The sequence below is a fragment of the Clytia hemisphaerica genome, unplaced genomic scaffold (genome assembly GCF_902728285.1).
Source record: "Clytia hemisphaerica strain Z4C2 unplaced genomic scaffold, Clytia hemisphaerica genome assembly, whole genome shotgun sequence".
NCBI classification, from domain to species: domain Eukaryota; kingdom Metazoa; phylum Cnidaria; class Hydrozoa; order Leptothecata; family Clytiidae; genus Clytia; species Clytia hemisphaerica.
This window is the reverse complement of record NW_027103633.1, coordinates 1465550-1492870: the sequence shown is the minus strand read 5'-3', so window position 1 is coordinate 1492870 and position 27321 is coordinate 1465550. Positions and strand designations below refer to the sequence as shown.

At 38.7% G+C, this 27321-nt stretch overlaps 1 protein-coding gene across 1 annotated transcript; it reads left to right on the top strand.

Annotated features, from left to right (window-relative positions):
* Positions 1–487: 487 nt before the first annotated feature.
* LOC136802704 (uncharacterized) lies at positions 488–27022 on the top strand. Its single transcript, XM_067059460.1, has 4 exons — positions 488–617; positions 1031–1091; positions 24505–24702; positions 25751–27022. Exons 1-4 carry the CDS (start codon positions 555–557, stop codon positions 26050–26052), a joined length of 624 nt encoding a protein of 207 aa, XP_066915561.1. The 5' UTR covers positions 488–554; the 3' UTR covers positions 26053–27022.
* The last annotated feature ends 299 nt before the right edge of the window (positions 27023–27321 follow it).

Genomic DNA, 27321 nt, shown 5'->3' with positions numbered 1-27321 from the left:
AAACTTAAGTATACACGAGCCTGACCAAGGGGCATACACTTGCTCATAAAAAAAAACGTGTATAAATTTAAAAACATCATAAATATTGAATAAATTATCAATTTATTTCCTACGTTGTCTGACATTCTATCAAAATTCCCTACAGTTTTTGAATTAGATGTCTTGCTATCTCAGTTCCAATCTTCAATAGATCGAACCAAAAATAGCTTGAAGGTGAAGTGACCAATAGAAACAAAGAATTCAATGTAACAAATATTTTTTTCACAATTTTGCAGATGAGATGGAGTTTTTATAAGATACTTAAATAATTGGTCATTTGAAGTAATAAAAATGACGCGTTCTCTAGAAAAAGTGAAAAAAATTGTTTTATTACTGGTTAACGACCAACCAAATCAAATAAGAGCTCGTAAAAACTCCCTCTCGTCCCGAATTTTGATTCAACAGTTAATAGAGCAGAAATTCTTGAGATAAAAACATCTTCAAACAGTCAAAGGATTTCCAGTAAAGATAGCGAGAAATTTCTGCTCGAGAAATTTATTTCCATATTTTCTAATATGTGGTTTGTTTTCTCTTTGATTTTTCTTCCTCTATTATTCGTCAAATCAAAGTGTAATGAGGTGGGTAGATTTATGGGTACTAAAGATTTCTTTTTAAAACTCTGCATCGAAAAGTTCAGACGTGGAGTTTATCTACTTGTTTTTTTGGATCGTTTCGTACCTCTTTTTTGGAAAAACTCCTGAATAAAATTACTAATCTGAAGAGCATTTGGATTTCCTTGTCTCCCCTTTAAAAAATCAAGAAGGAATGCCGGGTGAATGGGAATAGGTGCTCTTTGGAGATTAATGTGATTGAGACATGCGCGATAAAATTTTTACAGTCCGTCTCAACAGCTTATATTTTGGAGAATGCTGAGCTGTGGGCCTCACGGTACCCAATAGGAGATCATGTCAAAGTAAATAGTGTCTGAAAAAAGGCTTGACAAACAAACCCATAGCCTTTGCTAATGGATGTACTACATTTCATGTTTTAGATTTTGGGCATTCCAGAAAACAATCATGGACAGGAAGCAGTTACTTTTGTTGGTGAACAAGGTAAGAAATATCCTCTTATTTGAAGAATGATATTTCAGTCTATATTGAGTTATGCATTTGGACTTTTGAGGACGGCCGAGTGTCTTAAGTGATTTTGAAAAACACTCAGTTTTGACCCGCAAAATCAAGGACAGTAAAAGTAGCAGAAAACACACACCACAAAAACTCCTGACTGATACTAATGACGGAGGAGCATATCTTTTTTTTTATTCCTGAATGCCCCAGTATTATTTTTTCTCCAAAAAAGTCAAAAGAGTATTTGCGTTCTTACAATTCCCAGCTGGCACACAACGTTGTTTTAACGTTCAAATAACATTATTTGGACGTTATGAATATCACATGGATGTTGTTTTGACGTTGTGTGCCGTCTGGGTTACTAAACCGTAAAATTGTTCTCCAAACAAATCTGTTGTAACGAAAACAACTGACATAATTCAGAGCTATTTAGAGCTAAAAACTCTTATAAACTGGGTTCTATTAAAAAAACAACCAAGTTAAGTTTTGACATACCTTATAGTGGATGATTTTATAGTTTCTTGTCTCATTCAATGTTACTTTTTGAAACAATCATTCATATAAAAAGCTCATTATGTTCTACTTTCTTGAAAAAACTTTATTCCCCTTAGGAATGAACACTTTCTGGTATTGAAAGAGAATGGTTTGTTATTAAACCAATGGTACGATCCATTCTGTAAGAATAAGAACAATTTCGACCCGTTTTTCTTGTTTTTAAATGAACAGAATGTACAGGTGAAAAGTTGAATATATTCTGCGTTCATGAAACCTAGTTTATTCCCGATGAGATGGAACAATTTGACAATTTCTAGAGAATAAATTCTCATATAACGAATAGAAGGATTTGTTCTCTAGGAATGAGAACAATGTCTATCCATCTTTCTTTTCCTAAGAACAAAATGTACGCGTAAAAAATTCAACATATTCTTATATTCTCTTCTCTTTAAATCTTGATTGTTCCCAAAAGTAAGAACAATTTCTGATTTATAAAGAGATTGGTTTGTTATTTGATAAATGATTGAAAGGATGATAACAATCCCGATCATTTTTTCTTCAACGCGTTCATCTAAAGTTATATGGACGTTGTAAAGTTCAATATTTTACCTAGTTTATTCCCAATGAGAAAGAACAACTTCTCATTTCTAAAGAGACTGATTTCTTATGGAATCAAAAGAATGATTTATTCTCTAAAAATGAGAATAATTACTATTCCCCTTTCTTAATTTTAAGAACAAAATGTACGGGATGATTATTCAATGTGTTCTTATATTCTATATACTGTAAGTCTAGTTTTTTACCTAAAATGAAAGAACGATTGGATGAAAGATTCATTCCGTAAGAGTAAGAACATTTTTGGTATATTGTTCTTGTTTTTAAAAGTACAGAATGTACGTTGATATTTTTTACTTTTACGAAACCTAAATTATTCCCAATAATGGAGAACAAATCCATATTCTTAACGGACTCATTTCTTTTATAATAGATGTAAGTAATTTTCCCTAATATATTACGAATAATTTCTTATTTTGAAACTAGAAGTTGTTTAGTTTGGGTTTGTTAGACCTAACTTAATATAAAACATTTCATTTCTATGAGTAATATTTGATGTAAATTGAATTTAGTTGGTTGTTTTCAAATGAGCGCCAATTTCATGATGACGCCATGCTTTTGCGGATTTAAAGGGTGTTAAGGATGGAGAGTACCTCCGCCTATCATTTTAACTTATATGGGTATTACTACTCTTCACCTTTGATTCTGAATCCTTCCTCTAAATCTGTATCTGTATCTACTTTGACTTACCCCCTTTTCTAAATCAAACCAATGACCAGTAAGAGCATATAAAAAGAACAATAAGATCTACAAAGAAAGAAAGTATCAGACCCCCGTCTATCGTACAAATTATGAGTTTATGAAAGTATAAAATGAAATTAAATCCAACTTTGTAAGATATCAAAGACGGGCATGGCCCGCAGAAGAGTGCTCTTCGTAGACTGGCATTCGCTCAATGGATCTGCAAATGGAAAACGGAAACTGATTTTCAAGGAGAATGATCAAGGTAAATTTACTTGTCCTGCTAAATTATGTTTACATGCTGATTTCGGAAGCAAGCGTGGGTTGAGAAAACACATCGAGAATAAACATCCTTGGTTTTATTACTTTGATGAACAGCCAGAAGTTAGCAGAAATATAATAGAACAGAACCAACCAATTGTACAAAGGAAAGCCTCTACCTATTCTAAACCTTATTATTCTATGGACGAAGGAATCGGGAAAACATTTTTCGATTGGTTAAACACTACTGCTGGTGGAGGTAAAAATAGCAGAGAAGCCAAACAGATTGCTAAGAGGGCTTTAAAATTTTTAATGAACAGTACTGGAGACAACGAAACACAAGCTCCGTTATCTAATGAGTTGATTGATTGTTGTATAGGATCTACAACAATTATTCTGAAATTCTTAACTGTTTTGGAAGAAGACTGGAAGCTTTCTTCTTCAGGAGCCTTGAATTATATCAAATCGATTTCTGATTTGATGGATTTCAGAAAGGCAATGGGAGTAAATGACAATGAGCTTCGTTTTTTTGCAATAACTGAAGTATACTTGCGACGAGCGAAGGATAATTTACGCAAAAAGAAGCGTCTTGATGGAACAAGAAATTTTGATTTAGAAACTCTTATAGGACGTGATAGTTGGGCAAGTTTAGAAGACATGGAAGAGGTTATCCCTTTTCATATAACAAACTTTAAGAGAATTGTGGATAAATGTAAAGCACAAGCACCGTTACCAAATAAGCAGGAGTTGACATTTTGTACTCGTTTTGTTACCACGTATCTTTTCTTACGTGTTAAATGTAGCAGGCCAATGACTTTCCAGTTTCTAACTTTACCAATGATTGCAAAGGCAAAACAAGCGGATGGATTCATCGACCAACGGGAGTTCAAAACCACAGGGAAGTATCTCTTTGATACGCTCATTCTAACAAAAGAAATATTTACAATACTTGACACCTATGTTGACTTTATCAGACCCCTGATGAAACCAACCAGTGACTATCTTCTTGTATCGACAGCAGGTACTCAATATCAATCTTTAACTAGTGCAATGACAATATTGGTACATCAAGCCATCGGAAAGTACATACATCCCACCCGATATAGGCAGATTGTAGAAACTGCAAGTGCTGACAGGCTATCTCGTTCAGAACAAGAAATCATTTCGGAAGATCAAAAACACAGCTCAGAGGTTGCCAAGGTGCATTACAAGAAGAAGCAATCAAGAATAGTTGCAACAGAGGGAAAAAGGTGTATGGAGAAAATGATCGGTTCAGCACGTAAAAATCAGCAAGAGGCAGTGTCAGAAATATTTGAAGACCTTGCACATTTATCAAGAAACACGTCGCTGAATGATCAAGCTGGCCCATCTTTTCAGATAACGCAAGACACCGGAACACTTCTCACTGTCGACTCTGATGAAGATATGTTTGACGATGACGAAATGGAAGCCCAGTCCCTCGAGGTTAACAACATTATGCAAAGAGTTCAAAAACTCTGCTCGTCCAGACATTCTGTAAAAGATCTAAACTCTAATGACTCTCCTGGTGTTGACAACGAGATTACAAGTTCCGTAGCTGCATCTACAATCCCAAGTATTCCACTTAAAAACTCTCCAATCAAAAGTCTTATGCAAAAGGTGCAACCGAAAAGGCAGGCAAAAAACATTAAATTTACAATTGAAGAAGATGAACAATTGATGAAAGGAATTGCCAAGCACGGTGATAAAAGTTGGGCTGCCATTGTCAAAGACAAAAGTTTTATTTTTCATCAATCGAGGACACGTGATTCTTTAAGAGTACGGGCCGATTCTGCAGCATTCAAAAAATTTGTAAAAAAACAATTGTGATTTTCTTTGCTTGAAAAGTTTTGTTTAGCAAACACTAATATATCATAAAAATCTATAAATAATAAAAAAATTATTATTAAATTATTTTTGCTTAAAATAGCAATAGAATTGTGACACATTGAAAAATCATTTATCTCCATCTTATTTCCAAAATTAAGGTTGCTTGTTCCCACTAGTGTATGGTAGTTACTTGTTATTACATGAATCTTAAGGAAAAGGTCAAAGTGGCGGTTTGGGTGGTAGGGCGAGCCCACCCTCCTTATTCCCATCTTATTCACAAAATTAAGGTTGCTTGTTCCCGCTAGTGTATGTTAGTTACTTGTTATTACTTGAATCTTAAGGAAAAGGTCAAAGTGGCGGTTTGGGTGGTAGGGCGAGCCCACCCTCCTTATTCCCATCTTATTCCCAAAATTAAGGTTGCTTGTTCCCACTAGTGTATGGTAGTTACTGTTATTACATGAATCTTAAGGAAAAGGTCAAAGTGGCGTATTGGGTGGTAGGGCGAGCCCACCCTCCTTATTCTCATCTTATTCCAAAATTAAGGTTGCTTGTTCCCACTAGTGTATGGTAGTTACTTGTTATTACATGAATCTTAAGGAAAAGGTCAAAGTGGCGGTTTGGGTGGTAGGGCGAGCCCACCCTCCTTATTCCCATCTTATTCCCAAAATTAAGGTTGCTTGTTCCCACTAGTGTATGGTAGTTACTTGTTATTACATGAATCTTAAGGAAAAGGTCAAAGTGGCGTATTGGGTGGTAGGGTGAGCCCACCCTCCTTATTCTCATCTTATTCCAAAAATTAAGGTTGCTTGTTCCCACTAGTGTATGGTAGTTACTTGTTATTACATGAAACTTAAGGAAAAGGTCAAAGTGGCAGTTTGGGTGGTAGGGCGAGCCCACCCTCCTTATTCTCATCTTATTCCCAAAATTAAGGTTGCTTGTTCCCACTAGTGTATGGTAGTTACTTGTTATTACATGAATCTTAAGGAAAAGGTCAAAGTGGCGGTTTGGGTGGTAGGGCGAGCCCACCCTCTTATTCCCATCTTATTCCAAAAATTAAGGTTGCTTGTTCTCACTAGTGTATGGTAGTTACTTGTTATTACATGAATCTTAAGGAAAAGGTCAAAGTGGCGTATTGGGTGGTAGGGCGAGCCCACCCTCCTTATTCTCATCTTATTCCCAAAATTAAGGTTGCTTGTTCCCACTAGTGTATGGTAGTTACTTGTTATTACATGAATCTTAAGGAAAAGGTCAAAGTGGCGTATTGGGTGGTAGGGCGAGCCCACCCTCCTTATTCTCATCTTATTCCCAAAATTAAGGTTGCTTGTTCCCACTAGTGTATGGTAGTTACTTGTTATTACATGAATCTTAAGGAAAAGGTCAAAGTGGCGGTTTGGGTGGTAGGGCGAGCCCTCCCCCTTATTCCCATCTTATTCCAAAAATTAAGGTTGCTTGTTCTCACTAGTGTATGGTAGTTACTTGTTATTACATGAATCTTAAGGAAAAGGTCAAAGTGGCGTATTGGGTGGTAGGGCGAGCCCACCCTCCTTATTCTCATCTTATTCCAAAAATTAAGGTTGCTTGTTCTCACTAGTGTATGGTAGTTACTTGTTATTACATGAATCTTAAGGAAAAGGTCAAAGTGGTGGTTTGGGTGGTAGGGCGAGCCCACCCCCTTATTCCCATCTTATTCCAAAAATTAAGGTTGCTTGTTCTCACTAGTGTATGGTAGTTACTTGTTATTACATGAATCTTAAGGAAAAGGCCAAAGTGACGGTTTGGGTGGTAGGGCGAGCCCACCCTCCTTATTCCCATCTTATTCCAAAAATTAAGGTTGCTTGTTCCCACTAGTGTATGGTAGTTACTTGTTATTACATGAATCTTAAGGAAAAGGTCAAAGTGGCGTATTGGGTGGTAGGGCGAGCCCACCCTCCTTATTCTCATCTTATTCCCAAAATTAAGGTTGCTTGTTCCCACTAGTGTATGGTAGTTACTTGTTATTACATGAATCTTAAGGAAAAGGTCAAAGTGGCGGTTTGGGTGGTAGGGCGAGCCCACCCTCCTTATTCCCATCTTATTCCCAAAATTAAGGTTGCTTGTTCCCACTAGTGTATGGTAGTTACTTGTTATTACATGAATCTTAAGGAAAAGGTCAAAGTGGCGTATTGGGTGGTAGGGTGAGCCCACCCTCCTTATTCTCATCTTATTCCAAAAATTAAGGTTGCTTGTTCCCACTAGTGTATGGTAGTTACTTGTTATTACATGAAACTTAAGGAAAAGGTCAAAGTGGCGTATTGGGTGGTAGGGCGAGCCCACCCTCCTTATTCTCATCTTATTCCCAAAATTAAGGTTGCTTGTTCCCACTAGTGTATGGTAGTTACTTGTTATTACATGAATCTAAGGAAAAGGTCAAAGTGGCGGTTTGGGTGGTAGGGCGAGCCCACCCTCTTATTCCCATCTTATTCCAAAAATTAAGGTTGCTTGTTCTCACTAGTGTATGGTAGTTACTTGTTATTACATGAATCTTAAGAAAAGATCCAAGTGGCGTATTGGGTGGTAGGGCGAGCCCACCCTCCTTATTCTCATCTTATTCCCAAAATTAAGGTTGCTTGTTCCCACTAGTGTATGGTAGTTACTTGTTATTACATGAATCTTAAGGAAAAGGTCAAAGTGGCGATTGGGTGGTAGGGCGAGCCCACCCTCTTATTCCCATCTTATTCCCAAAATTAAGGTTGCTTGTTCCCACTAGTGTATGGTAGTTACTTGTTATTACATGAATCTTAAGGAAAAGGTCAAAGTGGCGGTTTGGGTGGTAGGGCGAGCCCACCCCTTATTCCCATCTTATTCCAAAAATTAAGGTGCTTGTTCTCACTAGTGTATGGTAGTTACTTGTTATTACATGAATCTTAAGGAAAAGGTCAAAGTGGCGTATTGGGTGGTAGGGCGAGCCCACCCTCCTTATTCTCATCTTATTCCAAAAATTAAGGTTGCTTGTTCTCACTAGTGTATGGTAGTTACTTGTTATTACATGAATCTTAAGGAAAAGGTCAAAGTGGCGTATTGGGTGGTAGGGCGAGCCCACCCCCTTATTCCCATCTTATTCCCAAAATTAAGGTTGCTTGTTCCCACTAGTGTATGGTAGTTACTTGTTATTACATGAATCTTAAGGAAAAGGTCAAAGTGGTGGTTTGGGTGGTAGGGCGAGCCCACCCCCTTATTCCCATCTTATTCCAAAAATTAAGGTTGCTTGTTCTCACTAGTGTATGGTAGTTACTTGTTATTACATGAATCTTAAGGAAAAGGCCAAAGTGACGGTTTGGGTGGTAGGGCGAGCCCACCCTCCTTATTCCCATCTTATTCCAAAAATTAAGGTTGCTTGTTCCCACTAGTGTATGGTAGTTACTTGTTATTACATGAATCTTAAGGAAAAGGTCAAAGTGGCGTATTGGGTGGTAGGGCGAGCCCACCCTCCTTATTCTCATCTTATTCCCAAAATTAAGGTTGCTTGTTCCCACTAGTGTATGGTAGTTACTTGTTATTACATGAATCTTAAGGAAAAGGTCAAAGTGGGCGTATTGGGTGGTAGGGCGAGCCCACCCTCCTTATTCTCATCTTATTCCAAAAATTAAGGTTGCTTGTTCTCACTAGTGTATGGTAGTTACTTGTTATTACATGAATCTTAAGGAAAAGGTCAAGTGGCGTATTGGGTGGTAGGGCGAGCCCACCCTCCTTATTCTCATCTTATTCCCAAAATTAAGGTTGCTTGTTCCCACTAGTGTATGGTAGTTACTTGTTATTACATGATCTTAAGGAAAAGGTCAAAGTGGTGGTTTGGGTGGTAGGGCGAGCCCACCCCCTTATTCCCATCTTATTCCAAAAATTAAGGTTGCTTGTTCTCACTAGTGTATGGTAGTTACTTGTTATTACATGAATCTTAAGGAAAAGGCCAAAGTGACGGTTTGGGTGGTAGGGCGAGCCCACCCCCTTATTCCCATCTTATTCCAAAAATTAAGGTTGCTTGTTCCCACTAGTGTATGGTAGTTACTTGTTATTACATGAATCTTAAGGAAAAGGTCAAAGTGGCGTATTGGGTGGTAGGGCGAGCCCACCCTCCTTATTCTCATCTTATTCCCAAAATTAAGGTTGCTTGTTCCCACTAGTGTATGGTAGTTACTTGTTATTACATGAATCTTAAGGAAAAGGTCAAAGTGGCGTATTGGGTGGTAGGGCGAGCCCACCCTCCTTATTCTCATCTTATTCCCAAAATTAAGGTGCTTGTTTCCCACTAGTGTATGGTAGTTACTTGTTATTACATGAATCTTAAGGAAAAGGTCAAAGTGGCGTATTGGGTGGTAGGGCGAGCCCACCCTCCTTATTCTCATCTTATTCCAAAAATTAAGGTTGCTTGTTCTCACTAGTGTATGGTAGTTACTTGTTATTACATGAATCTTAAGGAAAAGGTCAAAGTGGCGTATTGGGTGGTAGGGCGAGCCCACCCTCCTTATTCTCATCTTATTCCCAAAATTAAGGTTGCTTGTTCCCACTAGTGTATGGTAGTTACTTGTTATTACATGAATCTTAAGGAAAAGGTCAAAGTGGTGGTTTGGGTGGTAGGGCGAGCCCACCCCCTTATTCCCATCTTATTCCAAAAATTAAGGTTGCTTGTTCTCACTAGTGTATGGTAGTTATTGTTATTACATGAATCTTAAGGAAAAGGCCAAAGTGACGGTTTGGGTGGTAGGCGAGCCCACCCTCCTTATTCCCATCTTATTCCAAAAATTAAGGTTGCTTGTTCCCACTAGTGTATGGTAGTTACTTGTTATTACATGAATCTTAAGGAAAAGGTCAAAGTGGCGTATTGGGTGGTAGGCGAGCCCACCCTCCTTATTCTCATCTTATTCCCAAAATTAAGGTTGCTTGTTCCCACTAGTGTATGGTAGTTACTTGTTATTACATGAATCTTAAGGAAAAGGTCAAAGTGGCGTATTGGGTGGTAGGGCGAGCCCACCCTCCTTATTCTCATCTTATTCCCAAAATTAAGGTTGCTTGTTCTCACTAGTGTATGGTAGTTACTTGTTATTACATGAATCTTAAGGAAAAGGTCAAAGTGGCGTATTGGGTGGTAGGGCGAGCCCACCCTCCTTATTCTCATCTTATTCCCAAAATTAAGGTTGCTTGTTCCCACTAGTGTATGGTAGTTACTTGTTATTACATGAATCTTAAGGAAAAGGTCAAAGTGGTGGTTTGGGTGGTAGGGCGAGCCCACCCCTTATTCCCATCTTATTCCAAAAATTAAGGTTGCTTGTTCTCACTAGTGTATGGTAGTTACTTGTTATTACATGAATCTTAAGGAAAAGGCCAAAGTGACGGTTTGGGTGGTAGGGCGAGCCCACCCTCCTTATTCCCATCTTATTCCAAAAATTAAGGTTGCTTGTTCCCACTAGTGTATGGTAGTTACTTGTTATTACATGAATCTTAAGGAAAAGGTCAAAGTGGCGTATTGGGTGGTAGGGCGAGCCCACCCTCCTTATTCTCATCTTATTCCCAAATTAAGGTTGCTTGTTCCCACTAGTGTATGGTAGTTACTTGTTATTACATGAATCTTAAGGAAAAGGTCAAAGTGGTGGTTTGGGTGGTAGGGCGAGCCCACCCCTTATTCCATCTTATTCCAAAAATAAGGTTGCTTGTTCTCACTAGTGTATGGTAGTTACTTGTTATTACATGAATCTTAAGGAAAAGGTCAAAGTGGCGTATTGGGTGGTAGGGGCGAGCCCACCCTCCTATTCTCATCTTATTCCCAAATTAAGGTTGCTTGTTCCCACTAGTGTATGGTAGTTACTTGTTATTACATGAATCTTAAGGAAAAGGTCAAAGTGGTGGTTTGGGTGGTAGGGCGAGCCCACCCTCCTTATTCCCATCTTATTCCAAAAATTAAGGTTGCTTGTTCTCACTAGTGTATGGTAGTTACTTGTATTACATGAATCTTAAGGAAAAGGCCAAAGTGACGGTTTGGGTGGTAGGGCGAGCCCACCCTCCTTATTCCCATCTTATTCCAAAAATTAAGGTGCTTGTTCCCACTAGTGTATGGTAGTTACTTGTTATTACATGAATCTTAAGGAAAAGGTCAAAGTGGCGTATTGGGTGGTAGGGCGAGCCACCCTCCTTATTCTCATCTTATTCCCAAAATTAAGGTTGCTGTTCCCACTAGTGTATGGTAGTTACTTGTTATTACATGAATCTTAAGGAAAAGGTCAAAGTGGCGTATTGGGTGGTAGGGCGAGCCCACCCTCCTTATTCTCCATCTTATTCCAAAAATTAAGGTTGCTTGTTCTCACTAGTGTATGGTAGTTACTTGTTATTACATGAATCTTAAGGAAAAGGTCAAGTGGCGTATTGGGTGGTAGGGCGAGCCCACCCTCCTTATTCTCATCTTATTCCCAAAATTAAGGTTGCTTGTTCCCACTAGTGTATGGTAGTTACTTGTTATTACATGAATCTTAAGGAAAAGGTCAAAGTTGTGGTTTGGGTGGTAGGGCGAGCCCACCCCCTTATTCCCATCTTATTCCAAAAATTAAGGTTGCTTGTTCTCACTAGTGTATGGTAGTTACTTGTTATTACATGAATCTTAAGGAAAAGGCCAAGTGACGGTTTGGGTGGTAGGGCGAGCCCACCCTCCTTATTCCCATCTTATTCCAAAAATTAAGGTTGCTTGTTCCCACTAGTGTATGGTAGTACTTGTTATTACATGAATCTTAAGGAAAGGTCAAAGTGGCGTATTGGGTGGTAGGGCGAGCCCACCCTCCTTATTCTCATCTTATTCCCAAAATTAAGGTTGCTTGTTCCCACTAGTGTATGGTAGTTACTTGTTATTACATGAATCTTAAGGAAAAGGTCAAAGTGGCGTATTGGGTGGTAGGGCGAGCCCACCCTCCTTATTCTCATCTTATTCCCAAATTAAGGTTGCTTGTTCCCACTAGTGTATGGTAGTTACTTGTTATTACATGAATCTTAAGGAAAAGGTCAAAGTGGCGTATTGGGTGGTAGGGCGAGCCCACCCTCCTTATTCTCATCTTATTCCAAAATTAAGGTTGCTTGTTCTCACTAGTGTATGGTAGTTACTTGTTATACATGAATCTTAAGGAAAAGGTCAAAGTGGCGTATTGGGTGGGGCGAGCCCACCCTCCTTATTCTCATCTTATTCCCAAAATTAAGGTTGCTTGTTCCCACTAGTGTATGGTAGTTACTTGTTATTACATGAATCTTAAGGAAAAGGTCAAAGTGGCGTATTGGGTGGTAGGGCGAGCCCACCCTCCTTATTCTCATCTTATTCCAAAAATTAAGGTTGCTTGTTCTCACTAGTGTATGGTAGTTACTTGTTATTACATGAATCTTAAGGAAAAGGTCAAAGTGGCGTATTGGGTGGTAGGGCGAGCCCACCCTCCTTATTCTCATCTTATTCCCAAAATTAAGGTTGCTTGTTCCCACTAGTGTATGGTAGTTACTTGTTATTACATGAATCTTAAGGAAAAGGTCAAAGTGGTGGTTTGGGTGGTAGGGCGAGCCCACCCTCCTTATTCCCATCTTATTCCAAAAATTAAGGTTGCTTGTTCTCACTAGTGTATGGTAGTAGTTACTTGTTATTACATGAATCTTAAGGAAAAGGCCAAAGTGACGGTTGGGTGGTAGGGCGAGCCCACCCTCCTTATTCCCATCTTATTCCAAAAATTAAGGTTGCTTGTTCCCACTAGTGTATGGTAGTTACTTGTTATTACATGAATCTTAAGGAAAAGGTCAAAGTGGCGTATTGGGTGGTAGGGCGAGCCCACCCTCCTTATTCTCATCTTATTCCCAAAATTAAGGTTGCTTGTTCCCACTAGTGTATGGTAGTTACTTGTTATTACATGAATCTTAAGGAAAAGGTCAAAGTGGCGGTTTGGGTGGTAGGGCGAGCCCACCCCCTTATTCCCATCTTATTCCAAAAATTAAGGTTGCTTGTGCTCACTAGTGTATGGTAGTTACTTGTTATTACATGAATCTTAAGGAAAAGGTCAAAGTGGCGGTTTTGGTGGTAGGGCGAGCCCACCCCCTTATTCCCATCTTATTCCAAAAATTAAGGTTGCTTGTTCCCACTAGTGTATGGTAGTTACTTGTTATCACATAAAACTTAAGGAAGAGGTCAAGTGGCGGTTGGGGTGGTCACTTATCTAATGTCGATTATACTCTTAAATATAAGATTAAGGCAACAGTGGTTTGAATTTGAGCTATCTTTTAACCCTTTAAGTGCCGATGTCGTATATATACGACATGGGCTATATAGGAGGGCGAAGCCCTCCTGTAATGCCCAGTTTGAGTTAGAAATCGTTATTTTTGGTCGAACTCGTAGGAATTAGATTGTCCTTTATGGTCAAGCAAAAAAAAATTCAAAAGTGAGTCTTTCCAGCGAAATTTTAAGCAAAAAAGTCAAAAAAATGCAAAAAATTGACAAAAATTCACTTTTTTGAGATTCTGACCGTTTTTTGACTATTTTTGGTCAACGAGTGATCCAAGAACCTCCAAATTTGGCCCTGTTTTACTTTATTCTGTCTTCTAGTGAATTGATTTGAAATTTTACCACTGGGCACCTTTTCATCAGTTCAGTCAGGTCCGCGCAGCGGGCCTGACTGCTTTAATTCCCTAACCTACCCCCCCCCTTGGCCGCCGCCCACCACGCCTTTCCTAAATCGGGCGGCGCCGAAGGCGCCCAAAAGAAAGAAGAGACTCTAAGCTATCCAACGAGCTATATACGAGCTTCTAATTCCTTCTAGATCAGGAGATATAAGCCCTTAAAGTTTGAACTAGCGATTTTTTAAAAAAAACTTAGAAAAAAGGACCCTGGCACTCAAAGGGTTAAGTCAATAAACACGATAAGATAATTTTTAATAATTCTAATAATTTTTAAAAATAGAAACACAACAATAGGATTACAATCACATAAAAAGTAAATACAGCATTTGCGTTTTTTACTTCGGCTGTTTTTCTTCTTCAGCATCTGAATCGCTGACAAGGCTGATTGGGTTGTTGATCTTTGTTTTTGTTTTACGTAGAGGTATTCTCGGCAGTTTAGGCTTTATTTCGAAGTCCGAAATATCTTCGTCTTCACCAGGAACAGCAGAAGATGGCATTGGTAGCTGCTTAGCTAGAGTTTTCTTTTTGGGTTCCACGTCACCTTCCGTCTCCGATTCGTCACTCAGCGAGATTGGGTTAAGAATCTTGCTTTCTGTCTTTCGGCATGGCTGCCGCCTGATCGTTGGTTTTACATCTTCCTCAGAATCGTCACTGAGAACAATAGGATTTGAGATCTCACTTGCAGTTTTACGGCATGGCGGCTGGCGTAGATCAGGCTTTATATCTTCAACAGCTGTCGAGGTAGTCGGTAGATCTGTTGGTAACTTCTGGGACTTCTGTTTTCTCTCGGGTAGTTCATCCTCACTGTCCGAATCGGTAAACAATAGTCTTGGCAACCCCTTCTTGGATGACTTTTTGCTTTTTCCATCCAAGTCACTTGGCGAACAACTGTTTGTTTTGGACTTTTTTGCTTGGTTGAGCATTTCTTCTTCGCTCGTCGAGGTAGTGAAATTTATGGAATCACTATCATTGTTTGTGTCGTTTCTCTTGTCAGCCGTCGCCCCATGTTGACGTTTACGTTTTAGAGGACTGAATTTGATTATTCTTGGCTGCGCTGAAGACTTTCCAATGCATTTATTCAATGGAGTGCTGGTAGTGACGGCTGGGGACAGCAATTGATCTGGTTCTGGACTTGTTGCTTTTTCTGGTGTTTCGGGTATTACTGTGGTTTGCTTTCTTGATTCTCTGATCAACCAGGCTTCGTAGAAGGTATCTGCACCACGCCACTTCCTTCTCTTTCTGATTTGGTATCTGTAGAGTAGAAAACAAAGAGAGCGTTATGATATGTTTATAGGTCAGCTAACCAGAAAAAGTTCAGCATTAACTAGGACGAGTTGTAACGTTCTCTCGCACTGCACATCTAAGACTTCTAATACAGTATTTTTACCTTTTTATGTCATCACAATGAATTGGCACTTTCTTCCAATCGTCTTCTGACATGTATGTCAACGTGTTGATGGCTAATCGGTAATGGGTTGTATTCTTCTCGGTACTGAACAGATTGTGTTCTTTTGACCACCGTGCAGGATTTGCTTCATCCGATTCCAAAAAGTAATAGTCGATGTCTTCATCATCAATAAGTGGATCGCGAATGATTTGTTCGTGGATCTGGCTTATCGCCGCTTGTGAACTATCCAATTCATCCTCTTCGTCGTGGAAATCCGAAAGCGCAACAAGTTTAGTGTGGGCTGCACCATCGTAATCGTTGTAAACCGCTCCTTCTTCTTCAGGGGCTCCAGTGGCCGGTGCAAAAACATATGCATCGTCACAAGTCTCGAAAAGTGGCGTTTCTTTTAACACTTCAGCACAATAATGGAACACTTGCATGCAGTTTGTTCGGAGCCATTCTAAAAAGCAAAGAAATAAACTGACTTTTCAAAATGTACAAGTAAAAGTAAAGAAAGCATCGAAGTAAGTATGAAATTAACAGTTCTCTCTTTGTTTTTTAATGTAACACGACTCACTTGTAACACTTGAATCTTTCTTTGGTAGTGGCTTTGTCATGAAGACTTTTAGACGAGAATACACTGCGTCATGGTCTAGGGAGATTCCAAAGTTTGGCAGAACGTTGGTCGTTATGAAGAAGCCCGAATTGTACATCACTTTGGTCGCTGACGTGTGCTTTTGAGCTAGCATCACAAGAACACCTGAAAAAATTAAATATCCTTGAGTTAGACTACTTACGAAGCTAAAGGTTTACAGTTGAATTGACATTTTCCGAACAGAAAGCTTTTGCACATACTTAGTACTTTGAGGCTATTTACCTTGTAGAATTCGTTTGGCATCTTCACAGCTCAAAGAGTTGACGGTCCACTCGTCCATAAACACTAATTCAGTTTGGTTATTGATAAGATGACCAGCAAACTTCCCTTCTTGGGTAACACCCGCAATATTCTCTGTAGAAATGATTCCATCAAATGGTGCCGCCCAACTGGTCTTCCCCGAGTCCGATTCGCCTTGGAGAATTAGCTTGGGCTCTTTCATGGGAAATTTACGGTGTAGCAACAGCTGATAATACTTTTGTAGAAATTCTGTACGAGTTTTCGCATCGGGAAAACTGTTGAATATTCCTGAAAAAATAAAACCATAATTACACATCGAATCTGGAAATGTTAAACTTAAAGAGTTGAATGTAACCTCCAAAGTTATTTCAACTTAAAACAACAAGAAAAAACTTAAGATTTACTAACCTTGAACAAATGGTCTTGGGTATGGAGTTCTGTCTTTGAGATACTGGTAACGTACGAATGCCCTCGGCGTGCAACCTTGGGGGAACTGTTTGATTTTGTAAAACCTTTTTTCTGATATCAGGAAAATTGTACCTTCTGGAAGAACTTCAATAATGTTATAAAAAATTTTGATGGGCTTGATAAGTCCGCAATCAGGATCCGATAACAAGTTGCTGACTGCTGTAATGTGTGATGCAAGTTTGTTGGCAATCTTTGCAATTCCAAGAAGTTTCTTAAGATACTTTGGTACGGTAATGCAATAAACGTACGTGAATTGGCTGTCAGGAGCTTTCTTGTATATCTTTCCTTGAGAAATGGCATAATTCTTCTTTCTCATGTGCCTTTCGATATGATCAACAGCAATGCATATGGGATCAGTGGGAATAAACTTGGCTGACACTTCAGAAGCTGAAAAAGATTCAAGATGTGCTCTTTACCACTTGTATTGAAAAAACGACTAAGGTCAACTTGAAGCCTTCGAGTACAACTTCACCCTTTCTCTGACTTTTGTGTAATAACAAGTAACTACCATACACTAGTGGGAACAAGCAACCTTAATTTTGGGAATAAGATGAGAATAAGGAGGGTGGGCTCGCCCTACCACCCAATACGCCACTTTGACCTTTTCCTTAAGATTCATGTAATAACAAGTAACTACCATACACTAGCGAGAACAAGCAACCTTAATTTTTGGAATAAGATGGGAATAAGGGGGTGGGCTCGCCGTACCACCCAAACCGCCACTTTGGCCTTTTCCTTAAGATTCATGTAATAACAAGTAACTACCATACACTAGTGGGAACAAGCAACCTTAAATTTTGGAATAAGATGAGAATAAGGAGGGTGGGCTCACCCTACCACCCAAGCCGAGACTTTGACCTTTTCCTTAAGATTCATGTAATAACAAGTAACTACCATACACTAGTAGGAATAAGCAACCTTAATTTTAGGAATAAGAAGGGAATAAGGAGGGTGGGTTCACCCTACCACCCTAACCGCCACTTGACCTTTTCCTTAAGTTTCATGTAATAACAAGTAACTACCATACATTATTGGGAACAAGCAACCTTAATTTTAGGAATAAGATGGGAATAAGGAGGGTGGGTTCACCCTACCACCCTAACCGCCACTTGACCTTTTCCTTGAGTTTCATGTAATAACAAGTAACTACCATACACTATTGGGAACAAGCAACCTTGATTTTTGGAATAAGATAGGAATAAGGGGGTGGGCTCGCCCTACCACCCAAACCGCCACTTTGACCTTTTCCTTAAGATTCATGTAATAACAAGTAACTACCATACACTAGTGGGAACAAGCAACCTTAATTTTTGGAATAAGATGGGAATAAGGAGGGTGGGCTCACCCTACCACCCAAACCACCACTTTGACCTTTTCCTTAAGATTCATGTAATAACAAGTAACTACCATACATTATTGGGAACAAGCAACCTTCATCATCATCATCATCATCATCTTTCGACCGCGGTCGAGATGATGGATTCCACCCTCTGGCGCCAAGAATCGCGGTCGCGCATGGCAGTCTCCAGGTCACTATAATGAAGTCCAGTGTCCCTGCTAACTGCGTCAGTAAAAGTTAACTTTCTCGATCTTTGAACCAGCCGCTTGGGTTTCCAGAGTAAGATAGAGGAGATGACTTCTGTGGATGCACGAAGGCAATGACCAGCAAACTGAACACGTCTAGCCTTTAAGATGTTTGAGATAGGCTTAATCGAACCATAGATGGTGTTTTTAGTGGGATGATCGCGCCAGGAAAGATTTTTAACTCTTCTTAGAAGGTGTGTGTATGTTCCATCGAGTTGTTTTTCTAATTTACGTGTGAAGGACCACGTTTCCGAACCATAAAGAAGGATAGGTTCTATGGTGGATTTAAAAACTTTAATCTTAAGGTTAGAGTCAAGAAGAGAAGATGTCCAAATTTTGTGTAGTTTGTTACACGCACTCCAGGCAAGTGCTTTGCGAATCTTAAAATCTTTTTCAGATGACGAAATATAGGAGCCTAAGTATTTGTAATCGTCAACTTTCTTTAATTTGATTCCTGCAACAGTTCTGATACTTTCGGAAGGATCAATGGGATTGAGACTGAAAAACTCGGTTTTTGATTCGTTAAGATGTAAGCCTATGGAATTTGCAGCCGATTCTAGTGCATTTAGTAATTTTTGAGCGTCTGAAAGCTTAGAACTGGTTAGAGCTATATCATCAGCAAAGTCTGTATCAGTGAGATAAGTCGCTGGACTACGAGGCCCAAGTTTATGTTCAAGTAGAAAACCACATTGTGAGATTTTATCAACAGAAACACGCATGATGTAATCTACAACTAAAATAAAAAGAAACGGGGCGAGGGTATCACCTTGCAAGATACCTGCTAAGATGGGAAAAGTATCAGTCTCGCCGTCTGTAGTCTGGATAGAAGATTTGGTGTCTGTATAAAGAAGCTTGATGGCATTAATGATTTTCAAGGGAATGCCATATAGTGAGAGGATATCAAACATTTTATCTCGATCAACTGAATCGAAAGCTTTTTTAAAGTCAACAAATACAAGTATAGCGTCGAGATTGAAATTCCTGGCTTCTTCAAGTATGCGACGAAGGGATAGGATTTGTGTAGTGTGGAGCGCCCACTACGAAAACCATTTTGGTTTTTACGAAGAATGGGTTCGACTTTAGACCTAATCCTATTGAGTAAAAGTTTGTTGTAAATCTTGGCCGCTATTGGAAGAAGAGATATACCACGATAGTTAGTAGCAAGAGTGAGGTCTCCCTTTTTCGGAACAGGAATGATATGAGATTTTAGCCAATGATTTGTGCAAACATTTTCTTCGAACGCGATATTACAGAGATTAAGAAGGAAAACTGTGGAAGTTTCGTCTTTCCAGATAATAGGTGGAATGTTATCTGGACCGAAAGCTTTACAAGATTTAGTTTGGGAAAGGACCTTTGTTAATTCTTTTAAAGTGAAAGGAGAAAGAGGAATGTCCAAAGGCGGAGATATTTGTTCCCTGGGTAGAGAATTATTTTCAGAGAGAATTGGCTTTTTGCCAAGAAGATTTTTAAAATGATTGAGCCAATTATCTAGACGTTTCGCAGTGGATCCGCCTTTTAATTGAATGGGGGGTTTCGAATTTTTTCCACTAAGCTCTCTGACTAGGCTCCATGCATTTCGATGAGAGTTATGCGAGAAGCATTCAGACATGGAGTTTATCTTGCCGTTTATAAAGGATATTTCGGCTTCTAGATAGGCCTCGTCAAGTTTAGCTTTACAAGAATCTAAATTTGCCTTTCGCCTGCGCGTAGGGACATTGTTGTAGAGAGATGCTGCAAGTTTGAGATTTTCTCTTGCTTCAATGACAGACGGGATGTCTTTCGAGTTTGAGATGTTTTCTTTTCTTTTCCTAGGAAGCTGCTCGAGAGCTATTTTTCCAGTGGTTTCAATCAAACTGGAATAAGCATCTTCAATGTTGTCTTTATTTAGATCCTCAATAAAAAGATGAGAAAAGCGGTTATATACTTCGACAGTAAATCTGTTACGGATTTCAGAATTGAGAGAAGATTCCTTCCAATCGATTTTCTTCAGAGGGTGTGGCTTCGAGTGTTTTGATGCACGAAGGCTCAATTTGATATTTGAGGAAACAATACGATGATCAGAGCTAACAGTGGAGAATGAGGAATATGCCCTGGAGTCTTTAATACTATTCCTCCATTTTTTACGAAAGAGAATATAGTCAATTTGAGCTTTATCACCATTTGGATATTGGAATGTCCAAAGGTGATTGGCACATTTCATGAAATAGTTATTTGAGGAGAAAAGGCCGTATTCATCAATCAGATCTAAGAGGTATTCGCCATTACGATTAGTGTGCTTATTAAAGGAGAAAGAGACATCGGGACATGCAAGCTTCGCATTAAAGTCACCCGCAATGCTTATGAAATTATGTCTTGGTATATCGTCGAGTACATTTTTAAGTTCCAAATAGAATTCCTCAACTTCCTCTTTGGGGGCGCTATTGTGTGGACTATAGACACAAATAACTGATAAAACTGGATTGCTTGAGAACTCAGCAATCAAAATTCTAGGCGTGATAGATTCTACCTTAATCAAGTTATTTTTAGCTTTGGAAGAAAGAAGAAGACCTACTCCTCCCACCGTAGCATTGACAGAGTTTTTGGTTGCTGAAGATGTAATAAGTTGAAAAGTAGAGTTTGAAGAATACATAAGGTTATCAGCAGGGTGAAAAATGCGATGTTCTTGGATTGCAATCATGTCTATGGAATTTTCAGACATTGAACGCACAAGCTCGTTTATTTGTGTAGGTCCATTCAAGGTTCGAACATTGAAAGTACTAATTTTCAAGAGATTGGTACATCTCAGTAATTTGTTTTGTTTTGGGTGATCAGGTTCTTTCTTGTCAGAAGAAATCCTCCCCAAGGAACTGGGGGTGAAGATCTCTCCATCATTGGATCCCGTTATGGTATCAAAGAGAGAAAAATGATCGATAAAATCAGGGGCTTGCCCGGGGATCAAGGGCGTGTCCTGAAGAACTACCGATTGATCCCGGACCCTGGTGCTGTTTGGTGTAGAATCCATTATCTTTTCAATTGCTAAAATAGTATGTGCTGCGCAACGGCTACATTAATTTTAATTAATTTTAGGAATAAGATGGGAATAAGGAGGGTGGGTTCACCCTACCACCCTAACCGCCACTTGACCTTTTCATTGAGTTTCATGTAATAACAAGTAACTACCATACACTAGTGGGAACAAGCAACGTTAATTTTTGGAATAAGATAGGAATAAGGGGGTGGGCTCGCCCTACCACCCAAACCGCCACTTTGACCTTTTCCTTAAGATTCATGTAATAACAAGTAACTACCATACACTAGTGGGAACAAGCAACGTTAATTTTTGGAATAAGATGGGAATAAGGAGGGTGGGCTCGCCCTACCACCCAATACGCCAATTTGACCTTTTCCTTAAGATTCATGTAATAACAAGTAACTACCATACACTAGTGGGAACAAGCAACCTTAATTTTTGGAATAAGATGGGAATAGGGAGGGTGGGCTCGCCCTACCACCCAAACCGCCACTTTGACCTTTTCCTTAAGATTCATGTAATAACAAGTAACTACCATACACTAGTGGGAACAAGCAACGTTAATTTTTGGAATAAGATGGGAATAAGGAGGGTGGGCTCACCCTACCACCCAAGCCGCCACTTTGACCTTTTCCTTAAGATTCATGTAATAACAAGTAACTACCATACATTATTGGGAACAAGCAACCTTAATTTTAGGAATAAGATGGGAATAAGGAGGGTGGGTTCACCCTACCACCCTAACCGCCACTTGACCTTTTCATTGAGTTTCATGTAATAACAAGTAACTACCATACACTATTGGGAACAAGCAACCTTGATTTTTGGAATAAGATGGGAATAAGGGGGTGGGCTCGCCCTACCACCCAAACCGCCACTTTGACCTTTTCCTTAAGATTCATGTAATAACAAGTAACTACCATACACTAGTGGGAACAAGCAACCTTAATTTTTGGAATAAGATGGGAATAAGAAGGGTGGGCTCGCCCTACCACCCAAACCACCACTTTGACCTTTTCCTTAAGATTCATGTAATAACAAGTAACTACCATACACTAGTGGGAACAAGCAACCTTAATTTTTGGAATAAGATGGGAATAAGGAGGGTGGGCTCCCCCTATTACCCAAACCGCCACTTTGACCTTTTCCTTAAGATTCATGTAATAACAAGTAACTACCATACACTAGTGGGAACAAGCAACGTTAATTTTTGGAATAAGATGGGAATAAGGAGGGTGGGCTCACCCTACCACCCAAGCCGCCACTTTGACCTTTTCCTTAAGATTCATGTAATAACAAGTAACTACCATACACTAGTAGGAATAAGCAACCTTAATTTTAGGAATAAGAAGGGAATAAGGAGGGTGGGTTCACCCTACCACCCTAACCGCCACTTGACCTTTTCCTTAAGTTTCATGTAATAACAAGTAACTACCATACATTATTGGGAACAAGCAACCTTAATTTTAGGAATAAGATGGGAATAAGGAGGGTGGGTTCACCCTACCACCCTAACCGCCACTTGACCTTTTCCTTGAGTTTCATGTAATAACAAGTAACTACCATACACTATTGGGAACAAGCAACCTTGATTTTTGGAATAAGATGGGAATAAGGAGGGTGGGGTCGCCCTACCACCCTAACCGCCACTTGACCTTTTCCTTAAGTTTCATGTAATAACAAGTAACTACCATACACTAGTAGGAACAAGCAACCTTAATTTTTGGAATAAGATGGGAATAAGGAAGGTGGGATCACCCTACCGGTGCAAGTACTTCTCCTTAAGATCAATGCAATAAGCAGAAACAGCTAGATACTATTTGGAATAAGAAAGTGTCTTACATTCAAGTGTATCGGATACGTCCAGTGAAAAGTTGATTTTGAAGATTTTCATATCGTCAATTGTCTTCAGTATTTCTTCTTTTATATTTTCCGGAAGTGTTGGACGAATTTTCAATTTGGCAAGTGGTTCACCTTCTTCGAATTCAGAGAAAACTGGTTTTTCCAATAAGGATAGCCGATCTCGCTTATAAGCTTTTATTCGTACGGCTTCCCAATAGAAATGCATGGCTTTGTTCATTAGTTTTGTTGAATTGTGATCTTTCAACACTTGACATAAAGATCTTGTATAAGCTTCTTCGGTGCCGATCTTTCCTTGCCCTGAAAGAAAGCGCAAGAGAATTGATTTACATAATTTGAAATAAAACCTGACAGTCTCTTTAATATGGTTTTCTATGAAAAAAACTATGATTTCTCCATTTCAAAGATAGAATTTAGTTAAAATTTAAAAAACCCTAATGTGATATTATAATGAAATCTTGTTTGAATTTACCCATTTTACAGATAGAATTTAGTTAAATTAAATTCTTAATAAAAATAGCCTAATACCATTGCGTAAACTATTTCTTGTTCACATTGATAGTTAACATTTCTTCATTTTACAGATATGATTTAGCTTAATTTTGGAAAAAATAGTCTTATGACATTGCTTTAGTTACCTCTTGTTTGAATTGGTCGGCAAGATGTGACATTAAGACCAGCAAGCATGATCTTTTTGGATATTTCGGTTTCAAATTTTGAGGCACCATGTTTTGTCGTGGACAGAGCAATCCAAAATGCCACCCCTGAAGTGATAAAAAATATTATAATTAGGAAATAAATTTCAAAGGGCGTTATAGGAAATTAATGGACGTCAGTTAAAAAATAAGAAATATAGAGAAATCTTCGTTACCTGGTATAAGCGAGTCGTCCTCATCGTAATCTTCAAATTCATTGTCATTTTCATAACCAACAACATCCCGTTTTTTCTTCAGCTCCTCTCTCAAATTGTTCGATTCCATTGCACACGTGCAAGAAAAGTATGCCACAACATTTTCAAATGAGTCAACAATATTCTCCAGTTCGAGACGCTTTGTATCGATATTATATGCAGCTACTCCTAGATCTTTTTCAACGACGTCCCATAAACATCGAATAGAAACTATGTAGAACCGATCTTTAAAAATTGGAATGAGGAAATTCCTCAATCCATTTCTTACAGTGCCATCTCTCAGTGTTCTTTGAACTGACATCTTGTTCACGCGAAGTGAACACTGTTTGATACTATGCCTTATAGGAACTAATTTTCGCGGGAACTAATTTTCGCGGTCGAAAAAAAAAATCTGAAAAATTGCATATCGCGGGTTTTAATTTTCGCGGTTATTTCCATTCTGGAATTTTCGCGGGTTTTAATTTTCGCGGTTTTGCCTTTTTTTGGACAAATTTCTTTCATTTTCCTAGGGATTTTTCAAATTGTTCGATAAAATTGGAAAAAATTGTATTTCGCGGGAATTAATTTTCGCGGTTTTCGACTCTCAAAATTTTTCGCGGGATCAAATTTTCGCGATTTTGACGAAAAACCGCGAAAAACGCTAAAATTAAAACCCGCGAAAATTAGTTCCAATAAGGTATACACTTTTATTGGTAGTCTTTTTATGTATGCATTTTGTTTTAGAAATAGCCTTACCAAAGCACTTCCGACTCGGAGTTATTCCAGTTTTATCTCCAGAATGGATTTTCAAATTCTCAATCCGTTTTCACTCGTTGGATTATGTCGGGGATGGAACATTCTCTTATTGCACACTTCTTCACCTCACTCAAGGGGGAAACAATGATGTGTACGGGGATAGAACCCCAAATATTGCGATCGCAGGTACTATATTTTTTATCAAGAAATCTTCTCTCAAAATTCGGAAGTTTTGCGGAATTTAATTTCGCAGTTGAGAAAATTTTTTTGTTTAAGATGTCCTATTTTGCCCTGGAAAGACGAATTTTATAGGTGATTTTTTTAATCATGAGAATTCGTATTTCGCGGAATTTAATTTCGCAGATTTGTTGAGAAAGCACGAAATTAAATTCCGCGAAAATTTGTTCCGCAAAAATTTCCTCCCTTAAGGTACCTTGAGTGTATAATTTTTTTCCGACACCCGGACCGGGGAGGTGCCAAAAGTTCAATCACAATCTGCACCTGATTTTGGTCTGAGACGAGGGTAGACTGGAGATCCATGCTGTGATTTCTTATTCTATATACTGATGGCGAAATATATAGCATGGTATGGGCTGAGAGTTTGAATTTCCCAGAACGTATATAGTAATAACGGTTGAAAACTTAGCCAATCAAATTTTGTTATTCTTTTACTGGTCACACTCCGCCCTTAGAGAAAGCGCAATTTCCGAAATTTTGTTTTTATTTTAGTAAGTGAGGACAGCACTAAATTCGAATTTGCCACTGTAAACATTTTGAGGCAGAAATCTGCCTCACAGGTCATACCCGTCATGTATATACATCAGATTATAAAAATACAGGACAGTTCTCCTGTCTATTACGAGGGTGGCATTTTGATGTAGAGGGTAAACAATTTTTTATATCTCGAGGGTTTAAATTTCTATTAAAGGTATAGAGTAGTTTTTTAAGCATTTGAGGCTGTGAAAAGTAAAAGTTTTCCATAAAATCTTGCCACTGTAAATAACATCTCCATTTTTTCATTATCAATAAATATAAACAAGTATATAGAATTCTTAAGAATTGAGCTGTCCAGCAAAGTCCGTTTCCGCCATTATGGATGCAAACTTTTGAATTTGTAGATGCAACACCTCGCAGATCAAACATTTGCTTTCTTAGTGGCAGAAGTTAAACGTAACTTGAGAAAAGATGAAAAACCTCTCTATCTATATTATAGTTAATTTTCATTTTTTTTAAGGAAACCCAACATTGAACGAGATGAGAATTAATGCACCCGTCAACGGAGATAAATCATATCGACAGAACATACCTTTCACCCTAGCAGTCAACGAAACTATGGATGTTGAAGTTCATCAACGATACATAAGCAACGGTGAATATCGATATTTCATTCGCATCAATAAAGAAGAAATTCATTCTGTCGTCAATACCCAAGCAAAACAATTTTATAATGTTAAAGTGATTGCTGGTCAAAAATTCACTCGTGCTGAGGTTTGCCCTGCATCAATTAAAAATGTCAAACACACGAACTTTCTGTAAAATAAAAACGTGGATATTACAAAGTGCACGAATTTTTTACTATTTTATTCAGGATGAATCTCTCAGGGTTAGCTTTTTAAGATGGTTTATATGCAGTAAAGATAATAAAATATGAGGATATAGGGGTACCAATGATCTTCAAGTCTCATGAGAAAGTTTTGTTGGAGCTAAACCTTAGCTCAGGTTAATTCCAAGTCGAATGAAGTACATCCCGCCACCACATCGAGGTGGCTATGAAATAGTATATTTCGGCTGCCGGTTATTCTTTCCTTCGTCTATATATATTCTACCGTCAAGCCCCTTTTCAGCGCAGTTTATCTCAGTCTCAAATTGATCACAACTTCAATCTTTCATAACACGAACAACGACGAACAACGACCACCATTTTGCCGTTATACGCGTCAACAACACCAGCGTTGAATCCAACGGCTCGCCCAAACTCCATCAACAGCACCACTTTCTTCAGTAGGCGATGGAACCAATATCCTGGTAACATTAATCTCCTTAATCAACAGCTGGCTTCGTCCATTCAAATAACGAACGAACGACAACCTCTTCACCCACTACCGCCTCAAACGCCCTCACATGAGCGATCAACAACAATAATGGTAGCCTCGCTACGAGTGAAAACGTCCATCAACTCTCATTGCCACGGTTAACCCATTCTGATTGCCACCCCTCCTTTAATTTTCGGTATGAATCTTTGTATTGTTTTCTTAAAGTCTTTAACGCTGGTAAAGTTATTGAGGCAATCTTATCAGTATTTGTTCCTTTTTTCTCGAATCAGGATAAATTCTGGAATTTTGTTCAAGGCGCATAAAGATTTTCTGCATTCTGAGTGATTTGTGGCTGGAGTGACACTTGTCATCGTTTCTGTAGTTGGGATTGTCGTCGTGCTGCTTCATTAGTCTTTTAAAAGAGATGGGGATAAAGGGCTTCGATAAAAAGGATCCTAGCTCTTATTTTTTTTATTACCTTTGTATCTCTGTCTTATTATGGTTAGGTCAAGTTAAATTTAGTTTGTGGTTAAGCACTCTGGTTAGAGATCGATGCGTTTTGTTTCTTTTTGTTTCGAAGAGTTCTAAATGTAGGAATAGATTAAATTTGCCCATTTGAAATTCGTTGAATATTTTGCATCTGCTTTCTTTTTGAAATGGCAAGTTGTTGTTGTTACTTGAAGAAAAAGTGTAGTGATCCGGTTTTTGCTTTTCTTCTTCTGCTTTAAACAGTTTCTAATTAAATGCTTGTTATAGTGGATTTTTGACTGAA

What these genes read in the sequence shown, in the direction of transcription:
- LOC136802704 (XM_067059460.1), top strand. Translation starts at nt 555, where the DNA reads ATGTGGTTTGTTTTCTCTTTGATTTTTCTTCCTCTATTATTCGTCAAA. An exon ending in TCAAATCAAAGTGTAATGAG is followed by an intron (nt 618 to 1,030) that starts GTGGGTAGATTT and finishes TTCATGTTTTAG; the next exon opens with ATTTTGGGCATTCCAGAAAA. An exon ending in TACTTTTGTTGGTGAACAAG is followed by an intron (nt 1,092 to 24,504) that starts GTAAGAAATATC and finishes ATTTTGTTTTAG; the next exon opens with AAATAGCCTTACCAAAGCAC.